Source organism: Physella acuta, unplaced genomic scaffold (genome assembly GCF_028476545.2).
Source record: "Physella acuta isolate Inbredline_101_S28 unplaced genomic scaffold, ASM2847654v3 ptg000362l, whole genome shotgun sequence".
Classification (NCBI taxonomy): Eukaryota; Metazoa; Mollusca; class Gastropoda; family Physidae; genus Physella; species Physella acuta.
This window is the reverse complement of record NW_026731881.1, coordinates 40,732-54,819: the sequence shown is the minus strand read 5'-3', so window position 1 is coordinate 54,819 and position 14,088 is coordinate 40,732. Positions and strand designations below refer to the sequence as shown.

The 14,088-nt window shown below is 32.8% G+C and overlaps 1 protein-coding gene across 6 annotated transcripts in view; it reads left to right on the top strand.

The window, feature by feature from the left end:
* The first annotated feature begins 1,993 nt into the window (after positions 1 to 1,993).
* LOC131941431 (protein MTSS 2) overlaps positions 1,994 to 14,088 on the top strand; it is a 48,959-nt gene continuing 36,864 nt past the window's right edge. For 5 of the 6 annotated variants that reach the window (XM_059300683.1, XM_059300684.1, XM_059300682.1 and 2 more), the window contains exons 1-9: positions 1,994 to 2,560; positions 4,835 to 4,917; positions 5,143 to 5,204; positions 6,313 to 6,386; positions 9,585 to 9,669; positions 11,314 to 11,405; positions 11,776 to 11,862; positions 12,611 to 12,768; positions 13,265 to 13,420. In XM_059300683.1, coding sequence (XP_059156666.1) covers positions 4,837 to 4,917; positions 5,143 to 5,204; positions 6,313 to 6,386; positions 9,585 to 9,669; positions 11,314 to 11,405; positions 11,776 to 11,862; positions 12,611 to 12,768; positions 13,265 to 13,420 — 795 coding nt within the window. In that variant the 5' untranslated portion in view covers positions 1,994 to 2,560; positions 4,835 to 4,836. Of the gene's footprint in view, positions 2,561 to 3,649; positions 3,820 to 4,834; positions 4,918 to 5,142; positions 5,205 to 6,312; positions 6,387 to 9,584; positions 9,670 to 11,313; positions 11,406 to 11,775; positions 11,863 to 12,610; positions 12,769 to 13,264; positions 13,421 to 14,088 lie in introns of all 6 variants that reach the window. The other variant, XM_059300680.1, reaches the window with a different exon arrangement.

The window sequence follows — 14,088 nt, the reverse complement described above, 5'->3', positions numbered from 1 at the left end:
CCTGAAGAGTCAGTGAATGATGACTTAAGGCCATATAAAATAAGAAAACTGGAATTAAGTCTAAAAGATGGAGAAGATGTAGTTTATTATCAGTCAGAGTTGCCTAAACAAAGTATTTGTAACTTAATAAATGATTATGGTGATATGGCAATTTCAAATGCTTTAAATAAGAAGGAATGTGATCATCAAACAACTTTGCTAACATCATTAGCACTTACAGAAACTAAAAGGGTAACATCAAAAGAAAAAAGATTTTTGTCATTTAATACACCCACTTCAAATACTGGATCACAGTTGCAAATTGATATGGTCCAGGATAGTACTTTTAAACAGTATTTTTGGTTACTAAAAAGCACTATCAGATTACCTGAGAAAATTGATCAATCAAAGAAATCTATGTCAGTTAAGGATCTGAATAATAGCATAATACTTTCAGATGCCAATTCAAAAATAGTTCCATTAAATCATGACAAGACATCCATTGAAAGAGAATTTGGAGTTAATGATAATGTGTATCTAAGAAATTATGGGAGAAGGGAAAAATGGATACCAGGTCAAATTGTTCAATGTACAGGACCTGTGTCTTATAAAGTAAAAACAAATGATGGACTTATTGTCCGTAGACATGCAGACCAGTTAAAAATAACTTGTGCAGATAATAAGTGTGAATCTATCAATCCCACCAAATCTGATCAGTTCACACCAACTCAGTTTGTTCCACAACCGAGTTCTGTTGATATGAGTGAACCAAGTTGTCTAGAGTCAGAAAATGTAAATTCTGGAATTAATGATTTAGATCCTAGACCTCCTGAGATAGAGAATCCATATGGTCAGAATCTTGAGTCACCAAATCAAAAGCCACTGAGAAGGTCAAGCAGGACAATCAAAGTCTCAAAGAAGTTAGACCTATGATTTTAAAGGTCAAAAGGACTGACATCATTGTTTTGTATTTTAATTATGTTGTAACATATTGTGCATTGTTTGTAAGGATGTAATCTACCATAGTGTTCATGTTACAATATAATTGGTGATTTTAGGATACTGTAAATTGTTCTATTGAGAGATGTGTTGTGTTTACTAAGGGTAAAGGGATGTAATATAGTGAGACTTGTGAAGTCAAGGGAACTCACTCTTCTTGTATTAGTATTATATTTATACTGTTATCTTGAGTGATGTCCCTTATATGTATATATATATATATATATATATATATATATATATATATATATATATATATATATATATATATATATATATATATATATATATTTGTGTCTCGTGACTTCCGCCCTCTCTCGTTACCATCATGTAGTTGAGGCCAATAAACGCTTTATATACAATCACATGCTTCTATCGTCAATCTATTACACCGACGAAAGAACTCCATATATTTTTTGGTGTGTTCCGAATGACTCGTCTCAAATGACGTTTTAGTTTTGAAGATTTCATAGATTCGTGACTGAGAACAACTTTGTACAGTCCGCTTTGTTTCTTCTCTATTACATTTCCAGCGATGTTAATGAAGCCAAATTTCAAAAATTCTAAATATTTATGTTTTGTTTCAAATTACTAAGGTTTAGTATACCAGTTGGCGACCCCCCAGAAAGACCTTCGCGACCCCCAGGTTGGGAACCCGTGCTATAGATTCTATGGCCAGTAGATCTATAGGCCTACTCTGTATACGACATCATATGAGAACGTAAAAAAGTATTAAAAGCGTTGATTGCAAAATGTATTTAAAATATTTTTGAAACGACCAGCGCTTTTAATTAGCAATTCATTATTTTTACAATTAGATTCTAGCTTATTTTTTAGTGGTTCTCAAAGCCTGCTTTTAAAAAGGGTTTAATTTTTAATTTTTTTTTCCAATGACACCGACAGTCACTCCCCACTTGAAATAGAACCTAGGCCTATTAGGCCAAGGTCTGGCAAAAAAAAAAAAATAGAGTTGAAGCGAATCCAATCAGCTGAGCTAAAAATGTCACGTGACCACATGAAAGCGAGTGCTTGTACCTCCATTTTAGTATAAATAGATTACAGTTGACAACTGAGTTTAGGTCTAACTAGCAAGATTTGGACCTAGATTCTAGATTTCTAGATCTAATTTACCCAAATAATAATCAATATTAAATATGTTAACTCTCATTTCTAGATTTCTAAATAGATCTACTTTCACTGCTGCCGAATCAATAAATTCAATGGAATACAGAAATAGAAATCTATATTCTACTTTTTAGGACGGGGATAATGATGTGTTCGGCTATGTATTCTAAGGAGTAGAATGCTAAAATCTAGATTTAGGTTGTTTATCTGTGCAGTGAAGTTAGGCCTAAAGGTTTTCATTTTTCTAGAAAATCATTCCTTTGTTCTCATTTTCCTCTGAGTTTAAAATTGAATGTAGAATCTAGAAGTCTAGATCTAGATGATATGTGATGACCCCGAACTGATAGACTTCAGTATCACAGCCACCGTTTCAGACGTGTTTATTCCTAACTTTTCATCCGGAGTTTGTGATCTAGATCTAGATTTTCTAGATCTAGAATCTACTTGGACCTTGGTGGTGTGTACTACATTTAAATAATGTCATCTAGTCCATTTCAAGATTTGATTAAGACTACGATTTAAAAGTTTCAAAATCTTTTATCAAATATTAATTAGTTATTAGGCCTAGGCCTAGTAATTACTAATTAGTAATTAGGCCCTAGGCCTAGACTTTATCATCTTTATTACATTAGTTAGGCCTAGACTAGAAAATCTAGATTAGATCTAGAAGTCTAGTCTAGGTCTAGTAGATTATCCTTTATGAATGCTTGAAAAAGTCATTTTAAAAATTAAATCACATTTCGGTAGAATGGAGACACCCCCCCCCCCCCCCCCCCCCAATAGATTTTTTTTAATCATGGTCCTGATTGTGTTATCTGCACTCGGCCTACAATAACATATTGGGTAGAGATGGGTTTGTTTTTGTTTGATTATTCTAACGAAACTAAAATTTCACTAAAGGATTGTATAGGCCTATTGATAGGCCTAATATTTAAATACGAAGTGACTACTCGGAAGAATATTTTTCTCCCCGTCTCCACTTAGTCGGCAAAAGATAGCTCTGCGCATGCGCAGTGACCTATGGTTAGGGTTAGGGATAGGATTAGGGTTGGTGTTAGGGTTCTACGGTTGTAAACACACGCATGCGCAGTACCATCGAAAAACATCGCCGCGATGACAAGTCATAGTTTCTCTCCATTGCGCATGCGTATCTTAATCCGGCTAGCATCGGCCATTTAAATATGAGTCAATTGTTTCAAAAATTAATGTAGGCTTAGGGGCCTAATTATTGTCAATTTTATGAAATAAAAGGTCGGTGGGACATTTCAGCGTCATACAGGTTTCAAATTTTGATTTCAGGGTTGGTAAAATTTGGGGATTGATTTTCAGGATTGACTTAAAAAATGAGTGGAACCCCTGAATATACCCTCTGTATGAACACTTTCTGAACTCATTACACAAAGGCAGATCAGAATAGGGTTGTCCTTAAAGATTATGAACCCCAAGCCTCATTTTTTATTTCTTGGTTGTTAGTGTTTTTAAAAAAAGTAAAATGATTTAGACCTAGGCGGCCTAATTAATAAACTATATGCTCATGATACTACAGGTGCAACTTGTATTACTAGGCAGAGGCTATTCCCAGTGAGGCAATATTTCATGCAAATGACCTAAATGATGGAATAATTACTTGATATAGCAATAGCATTTGTCATGTCTGGGGAAGAAGGTGTTGGTAAATTGTGAGAAGAAAATATCAGACATACTTTTGGAATCACGGTAAATAGCAAGACACTATATAATATACAAGCCAATTTTTATGTTTCATACTTTTTTCCCCACCATATGTGCAAAAAGAAAAGTTATAAACTAAACAAGTAGGCTACATCTAGATATATCACAAGTGTATTGTATGTTGTTCTTTGATCTAGTTTAGATTTTGTTTTTAATATTCAAAGATATTAACCTCTTAGCTCATATGATTGCCTGCTCACGTTTTCTTGTAAAGCGGGAGAAAAATTCAGTCGCAGTGCAGTGGTTACTGCGAGTCCTTAAAGAGAATCTTATTTTAGATTGTATTTTTTAAAATCTATATCTGTATTTAAAATTCTAAAAATTGTCACCCACTTCTTCAGGTGATTGTGAGTTCATATAATCTTGTCAGTGGGAGAAATATTCAAGCACATTGTTTATGTATGGCTAATACCTTACTATCTTTAACATTTTGCAGAAAGCGTAGAAGTATAAATACAATTTAAAAAGTGTGATTTGTTTATTAAGTAATTTAAAATTTTAAATAATATTTTTAAAAAAACTACTAAGATGAAGAAATAAATTGTAGGTGACTCTGTAACAGCACAGAATTGCTTTGAAACAATACATGTTTGCTGTGGCAGCGGCTTCAAGCACCGCTTGAGTGTTCCACACATAAGAAAGAAGTTGATTTATTTCTATTTGTCTAGCGATGGAAACAAATTTGGAATTTGGGGTGGTTTCAAAAAAGTGGTAGCCGAAGTCGACACAAATGAAAGGAGTGGATAAATCATCAGCACATCTAGTGAAGTAAAATCTGAACATCTTTGAAGTCTGCATCAAAGTTCATTGTTAATCGGGTGCGGTATAATTTTCACAGACAGCTCCGTATTTTACCACCACCCATCATAAGATTTGTTGGGGAAGATGTGATTTTCACACACTTATAAAATTTTTCCACCTCGCAGTTTCGCATCTCACACTTTACCAACACCCAATTTAGTGAATTCTAATAATTATACAGTTAAATTTTATGTTTCAGTCATGGATGAACCAAAAGTGAATCCTGAGAAAGATGTAGGAATGCTTGGAGGATTGTTTCAAACTGTAGTCAATGATTTGCGGGTATTGATTTTAAGTTGTGTATTGCTTAAGCGTTATAATACACATGGTTATAGACTTTCTTGAAACCATTTTATTGTATAGGTTACAAGTGTTCAGTACAATTTCTGCTTCATTTTACAAAAACTTTTTTAAATTTACTGTTTGGTGCAAAGTATTCTATTTTATACCTATTTTATTTTTAAATTTAATAATTTATTTAGAATCTAATTTTATCTCTTTAAACAGGGTAGTTCCCCAATTTGGGAAGACTTTACCTATAAATCTGTGAAACTACATTCATCTTTGAAGTAAGTAGGCCTAAATTATCACACTTTCATCCTGCTATTCACACGAATTGCAATATTTTAGAGAAGTTAGTTATACAATCAGACACCTAGTCCCTCATTAAAAAAAACCAAGTTCTAATCTTTATACTTATACATTACTTGGAATAGATCCTAATAGATGCTTTAAAAATGAAAGTGAAGGAAAAACTCCTTCATAGACCTTGCCAAGGTGTTATCTTTTCATTGTGTTTGAAAATCTCATCTCAGGCTTTTCATACTTATTTACTGACAACATGATAGTAATACACTATCTGCTACGGTAATTATTAATTCTTTCATTATTTACATCCTAGCAGTGTGCCTAGCAGAATATTTATTCAAAAGAATAGTTAATCCTTTCTTTTTAAAAATAAGATCAAATGAACACATTTTTTAGTTTTTTGTGTAGATCTACAAGTGTTGTCAATATGTCTTTGTCACTCAATTCTGTAGCTTAGTCATTATTAGACATTGATTAATTGAACAGGGCTGATTTAAATTAAATGTCTATATATATATATATACATATATACATATATATATATATATATATATATATATATATATATATATATATATATATATATATATATATATATATATATATATATATATATAGACATTTAATTGAACTGAGTGGCTGTTATTGTGTTAATGCTGTTAATTTGACAATGGCAAAAATATAATGGAAAATGATCAGCTGGAAAAACATATTTCTTATATAAGTATTATATCCTATTTATAGGTTTCTGGCAACTTTTGAGCCTCCATTTACTCTCAGCAGGAGTTGTATTTTTTATGGTTGCTTAATAACATTGTGAATTTTTATAGCACGTTCTAAGAACTTTTCACCAGTACATGTTTTCTCAAAAAGTGAGTTGTCACTAACTTCTCTACGATTTCTATTGCCTGATTCCAATAAATTTACATATGAAAATACAAGAAAGTGTAAGAGAGCTCAATCACACTTTTAATTAATGTTGACATCTGTTAAACGCAGATGATTGTCATCATTTGTGTAAAACCACCTAATTGAAATCAATCACTATAGAAAATAGAAACTATTGATTAATCTATTTTTATTTTCCAGAACAACAGTAGTTGCCATTGGTGCATTTCTTGAGGCATTTCAGAAAGTAGCTGACATGGCAACTAATTCTAAAGGTAACTAGTGTTAGTAAAAAGTATTCTAGTTTTTTAGCTTTATTTAGTTCCCAGTTGCTGTTTGTTTGTGGACTGGTGGCAATTTTTTAAACTCATTCCTGATCCATTTTTTAAGCAAAGGTGATGTTTACTTTACAGTACAGATACATTTTTCTCTGAAGACAATGCAAGAATATCTAATTGTTAATAAAAATGGGATATTACTTTAAAATTAAATATCAGGATTACAAAATCATTAACCGTCACTGTTTATTGTGGGTGGAATCTAGTTTTCAATTTTAAATGTCTGCCCTAGGCACACTATTGCAACAGCCAATAGAGAAAGATATTAAGGCCTGAAAATGGGGATGGATCGGACACACGTTAAGAAAAGAAAAAGAAAACATCGCAAAACATGCATTGGACTGGAATCCCCAGGGGAAAAGGAGGGTGGGCCGGCCAAAGAAAACATGGAAGAGAACGGTTGAGGAGGAGGCAAAAACAGCTGGGCTCTCATGGGCACAGATTAGAGGAGCAGCCCAAAACCGAGTCCGCTGGAGATGTGTGGTTGCAGCCCTTTGCTCCCCAGGGGCCATAAAGGACTGATGATGAATGAGGCACACTATTTTGTCTGGTGAATTAGGTCATCGTATGTTTCATCTACCCGGTAGAGTTAAAGGGCAAGAAAACACCCAGTGACAAAATAAATTAATTAAAATAAAACTTTAAAATGTGCATGAATTTTAACCTTCTTTTTATGGCAGCTAAAATAACCAGGATATAGTATTGGCCTTATAAAAGTTGAACTGTTCTTGAATTTTTGAGGTCATTCAAGGACAGCTGAAATGGTGATGTCACAAAGTTCCAAACACCTGCCCCCAACTCAAAGATTGAAATGGAAATTCATGTTTTGTTTAGTGTCTTTAATTTTATGTAGTTCAAAGAGGATGTTATGCTTAATTCAATAATGCGTGTCTACACTTTTTATTGGTTTTGTATACAATGCCTGAATTGTTTTTCTCTGTATAAATGTATGCGGGTGGATTCCACCCATGATATACGGCAAGGTTGGTAAATGACTGCATACGGTGAGCGTTAAAATCAGTGCCTAATCAGGCGAACCAGAATTTTTAATAGCAGACAAAACTTTCTCAACTATAAACATAAAGCTACATTACAGCAGACTATTTGACTTGTGGCTATTTATGTTTGTAGCTGTGCAATATAGCTATGTTTTTGTTCATTGTCTGAATTTTTCCTGATGAAACAATATGCTGAAAAGTTGACAAATAATCATCCTGAGAGTTATCATCCTGAGAGTTGATGTCAGAATAGGCTGTGGACTACTTACTTTATAGGTTAGGGTTATGAATATGAAGATATTAAATCAGATCAAAACAAGAGTGACTTTCTCAGGGTTTGTGCGCAGTCTGATAAAAGGTTGAAGTTATTAAAAGTGAATTTGATTTTTTAAAAAGTCTTGAAAATCACTAGTTTTTAGGCGTGTCAAAGAAAAGCCTGGAATTTTATTTAAAACAACTATTGTAATAGAAGGACATTATGGAGAGGGGTGAGGCTCAACTACGAATACATGCAAGTTTTCTACTGCCTTTTTATGGGATACGTTTTTCTTTGTACGCTGATATTTTAACACCATCTGAAGTTTTCTAAAAATTAGTTGGACATATTCTCTATTTTACCAAAAAATTATGAGGGAAAAGCTAATTTATTTGATGGACTATATAGGAATGAAACTGAGCTATGCGCGGGTTTCATATTTTATTTAGCTATGCTTAAATTTTTAATGGCTGCATCTTCTTAACAAACCATCAACACCCACTTGCTTGACAACAAGACAAATGTGGTTGCGACACATGACCATGCTAGCTGATTAAATTCTGCTGGCACTAGAATATATATAATTTTAAGATGGTTATTTTTAGCTTAGAAAAAAAACCTACTTCATAGGTTTGACACAATTAGACGCATATAAGAAAAAAAGTCAAAATTGAAAAAGGGGTAATTAAATGATGAATGTAGTGTAAGGCTAAATTTAGAGGGGGGGGGGGAGGCAGGTTTTAAAAATAGTTTCAAATTAATTTAACTATATAAAATTATACTACAATACATAATACTTATCTACTGTGTATACTGCCTGTTTTGTCATTTTAAGTATTTATTTTTTGCTTAGCAAAGTAGCATCAGCACTATGTTCATCTTTTTTTGCTTTGAATTCCTCTGTTTATGTTTGACTGTTCCTACTGTTTTCTGCAAAAGACCTTCTTTGAACAATGACTTAAAACAATGTTTAAAACAATGCTCTAAAGATTACCAGTCCAGCTCTATGTCCTATTGGTGAGAAGAGAACTGAGTTGTAGTTTCACACTCCCATGGTCATAATTTAAAGTAACAAGATTTGGACTTACATCATCCCTGAATATATTTTGAAGCTAGGGGCAAAAAAGTGTGCATTTAATGTATGCTATTAAGTCTTATGAATAAGTTAAAAAAGAAATTTAATACAAAAATATGTTAAAGGACCTAGTCAAATGTTGCTCACATACATTTCTTAAATTATTTCATTCATACTACAGTTGTACTCACTTACCTGGACCTTGTTTAAACTCACCAACCCTGTTTGTAAAGTCATAATTTTTAAGTAAAACCACCTCTTGTTCTCTTTGCATTTTTTATTGGTTATGTTGATTCTTTGGATCAGCAGAATCTTAATTTCTCAAGCACAAGCAAGGTCAAATTTGCCTCAAGATATCTGTTTTCACAATATCCATGATCAATGTCAAGCAAAAACAAACAAAATGTGTTTTATAATTAATTGCACCTTAATGCAACAATGTAATTACTTTTAACCACTTAACCATATATCTCTCTTTCTATATATATATATATATATATATATATATATATATATATATATATATATATATATATATATATATATATATATATATATATATATATACTTGTGCAAAATTCTTAACAAAAGCTTTAGTCATTGAAAAATAGTTGCATCCATAAAACAATCCAAGAAACGCTGTAAAAAAAAAAAAAAACTCAGCAAAAAGTATGTTATCTATATTCTAATTTTTAACACTGGTCACATAGATAACAGAAATTTTGTGTCCAGATGTACTGTTGTTACTGACATTTTTTAAAATTCAGGCAACCCTGTTTTATAAAGTTGCTATTTTTATTTCTCAGGTGCAACCCGTGAAATAGGCTCTGCTTTGACACGCTTGTGTATGAGACATAGAAGTATAGAGTCTCATCTCAAACTTTTGACTAGGTAACTACTAGTTTATGTTTCAAAACATGTGTATGTCAGGCACCTCTGCTTTTAGGAAGTAAAACATAATTTGTGCCCATCTCTTAGAATTAATTGTCTTAATACTAAATGGAATGTGTATATATATATATATATATATATATATATATATATATATATATATATATATATATATATATATATATATATATATATATATATGGGTAGGACAGAAGGCCAACAGCCAAAAGGCTGACAGACCATAAGGCAGACAACATAAAAATACTTATATTGCAAAATATGTGTTACTACATAGCTCATACCTAGACAACCAATGTAAAAGGGCATACAATAAGGGAAAACTTCCAACAGAATGGACAATGCTAGTTGCTATCCTTATAAGTAAACCATCGGGTCAAGCGACTGAAGATTACGGGAGTGTCTTAAACACAAAGGATCAACACCTAATTATTGTGAAATGTGGTCACTGCTGTTTATCATAGCTCCTATGTCAGCGAGGTGAGACAGCCATCAAAGAACAAAGTCTAAAGCCGCCAGCATCATCACCCACATGCAACAAGGCAGAATGCCAAGAGACAATGCTAGTTGCGATCCTTGTAAGGTGACAATGGGGTACATGTGACTCGGTATGAGGGAGTGTACAAAGGATAAACAGAAGGTGCCGTTACCACCACATTTTGCAAAAAGAATGAAAGAAACTATGACAATTATCTAAATGGGATTCCAAGGACCCAAAACACAGTTGAGGGGTGGCACAGGAGGTGGCAGGTAAGAGTTGGAAAAGATCAACCTGGAGTCTATTGTTTGCTAAAAAAAACTAAAACAAGAACAAGGACGAGTGAAAGTAGAGATTGAGGCAATATTGCTTGGTTAGCCATAAAAAAACAAAATATATATACAAAGAGGACAGGATAACAATGTCATTACCTAAAGGGAAAACCGAACTAGACTTGAATTTCTTAGTAGCATGGCATACAACTTATCATACTAGGCCCTAATTTTTTTCTATTTTGTAATATAACTTTATCATTATAACTGGTTTTCAATAAAAATTAAATGTCTGTAATTGTAGTTTGTTGTTATATAAAACTTGTTGGCCTTTTGTCCATGTTGGCCTTTTGTCCGGATCCCATATATATATATATGGTTGTGTTTTTTTTTAGTATAGTTAGGTCATAAGAAGCAAACCCCCTCTCTGACAATTGGCTTGAGAAAGTTTAATACAAACATTAGCTCAATCGCCTAAAATAAATATTATACTGTTATTAAAATGAGAGTACAAATGTTGCATCATTTTATAAAGTAGTCACAAAAACATCTGTAAAAAGTCTGGAACTGGAACTTTTAAAAAAAAAAAGTTGGAATTTCATTTTCAAAAATGTATACAAACCCTGTAAATAATAATGAGCATTATTTGTTGAGAGCAGCTTAGTTTTCATTCATCCTTGTGAGGACACTTCCCCAATTCCTCTCCATTTAAAACAAACCATCCAACAATGCATTTATTGCTTTGTTTCAAAGTAGGCTGTTGTATAATATTTGTAATATTATATACCTCTTTTACGTTTTTTTTTATTTTACATATTTCTAGCTTTATGGAAGTTTTTATTGGTAGGTAAGAATTCTTTGGTCTACATTTTGCAGTTCCATTCTTGATAACTTAGTGACACCACTACAAGAAAAGCTAGAGGACTGGAAAAAGGCAGTAGCCCAGTTAGATAAAGATCATTCTAAAGGTATGCCACTTTTATCACTGTTATTTATTGTCCATTATAGGCTAGTCTCACTTCTTAAACCATTTACCAACCAAACATTTAAAAAACTACTACTTCATACACAGCATTAAAGCAAAATGACAAATTGCTTTTCCACCATGATACTTGTAATGACCATAATTATTGTAACTCAATTTTGTTACTTCTTTTGTTACATTCATGGTTTAGGGGGCATTATAAAAATATTTTTTTCAACAAATCTTTATTGATGAGTTATCATTTTACCTTCTGGATCCTCATAGTGATTTAATCTATTTACTGCTCTTTTCTTTTAGAGTTACTAAGCTATGACAGTATAGTCCATAAAAGAGAGTGTATTTTTTCTTTTCAGAATACAAGAAAGCAAAGCTTGATATCAAGAAGGCTGCATCAGACACAATAAGGTTACAGAAAAAGGTCAAAAAGGGAGCTACTCATGGTATAATGTTTTGGTTTAAATTATTACTACTTTCAATATATATAATTCTCTTCATGGAGGGACCATGCGAGACACAATGTAAGCACGCCAAACTGCCCCCTCCCTCACTCTCTAGGCATATCACTACCACCCCTACCGGTCTTGTGAGCTGTGGTTCATGCCAAATGTTTACTATTGTAGAGCCGGGTCAAATTAGTGACAGCTATTGGGGGCAGATTTAGTTTTTAAATATTTGAAACTAGGGGAGGGGGGTAATCACAAGTTCTGCTTGGTCTTTTCATCGTTGTCTATAATAAAACTCTCGTCACAGATGGCTGCTTTCACATAGAATGGGGGGGGGGGGGGGTAATGTAAAGATCCCTTTTCAAACCTGACAGTCCCTGAAAGACGGAAAAAAGTGCACACAGAAATTTGCACTGCTTTAACTGCGATATAACATTAATAAAATATTGAGTTCTTGACAGAAAAAACTTCCCCCTTTTTTTACATGGTGTGGTCACATCCCTGTATAATGCCTTCTAAATAAATTGTCAGCGATGTTCCACAGGTAGTGGCTGTCATATACTGATAATATTTCTTGTACATCTCTTCTACACATCTAGTACTATAATGAGTCAAAATTGTTTTTTATGTTGCCATACTTTTTTTTATAAAAAAAAGATTTAAAAGAAACCAACCAAATACTGCTATAAAAGAAGTTTATTGTTGTTACATTAATGAAGTGAAATAATACTTTTTAAAATTTCAGGGAAGTCAGACATGCATCAAAAATTAGAGAGTGCAATGCTGGAAGTGAATTCCAAATACCATGAACTAGAAGAAACCGAGAAAAACTCTGTTAGGTTGGCTCTTATAGAAGAGCGGTCAAGGTTCTGTTTATTCATCACTTGTCTAAAACCTTTTGTGGTAAGAGGCTATCTACTTTCTCTCGACAAAAATATAATGGGGTCTATAGTTGTACCTTTATTACGTCATGTATCGTCCATGTAGAACCATAAAACCTACATCAATCTTTTGGCCAAACACCTGTGTAACTTAACCATTTACCGGCCTGGGCATCAAAACTATTTTACTTCCCTTAAGATGACGCTTTTTTTTTCAACCAAGACACTTTTTAAAAATAACGTTTGAAAATAACCACTTACGTTAAAAAAATAAAAAGCAATATACACAAAACTTAAGAAAAATTGTAGAAAATGAACCACTAGTGATAGAACAATGTAAACACAACTTATTTCCCGGTATCTTCAAAATCTCGTTACCAACGAGACCTGCTACTATGTGTAAATAAATGTACAAAACATTATAGGGCGGGCACACCAGATTGTACCACACAATAGCTATTCTAGTTACAGAAAACTCACTATGTTAGTAAATTCTAATCTTTGATAACTTTTTCTAGGACCAGGAATTAAAGCTTCTTACAGAAATCAGCCACATCAGTGAGATCATGGAGAGCCTATGTATGCAAGCCAGTGAACCTAGTGTTTTACCTCCATCAAGCGAACAAGTCATTCTTGATCTAAAAGGTGTTGAAAATGCCTGGAGTTTTAATCAAGTAGGTGAAAATCAATATTGAGTACATCCTTAACTAATTTGCTACTTAAGCCTCAAAACCCTTCACCAGTCCCTAAGCTAAGGGAGGTAACCCCCAACAACATTTCTTTGATATTGTTTTAAAAATAAGTCTCGTTTGTTTAATTATTAAAAAGGCACAAAATATACTCATCAAATAAATAAATTATATTCTCAAAGAAAATATATAATTTAATATGTTTTTCTAATAGTGTTTATTGTTTAGAGTTAATTTTGTGATTCAACTCGACGTAGAGCTCAGTATTATTTGTAATATTTAAAAAATTATGATTCTACAATAGATTCTGATTGCTAATTTTAATATCTTAAATATCTAACATAATACAGAATCTAATTAACTGTTTCTTTAAAACAAATTGAAAACTACCATAATGCAGAAGCAACTGTTTACATGAAAACAAGTGTAAAAATTTGTCCAAAACTGGACGTAGTAAACTTAGTAAAAAATAAAAACAAAAAATGCTAGAAACGTACGTTATTTTGGGGGGAAAATCGTGTGCATTCTTGTACTATATTAAGTAAGCGTAAATAGTGTAGAAGTGCTTTCTGCGATAGACACATGATAGGTAAAAACAAGTAATCGCTGTTGGGTCATGTTGCATTGGTAGTGAGGGGGGTATGTCACTTTAG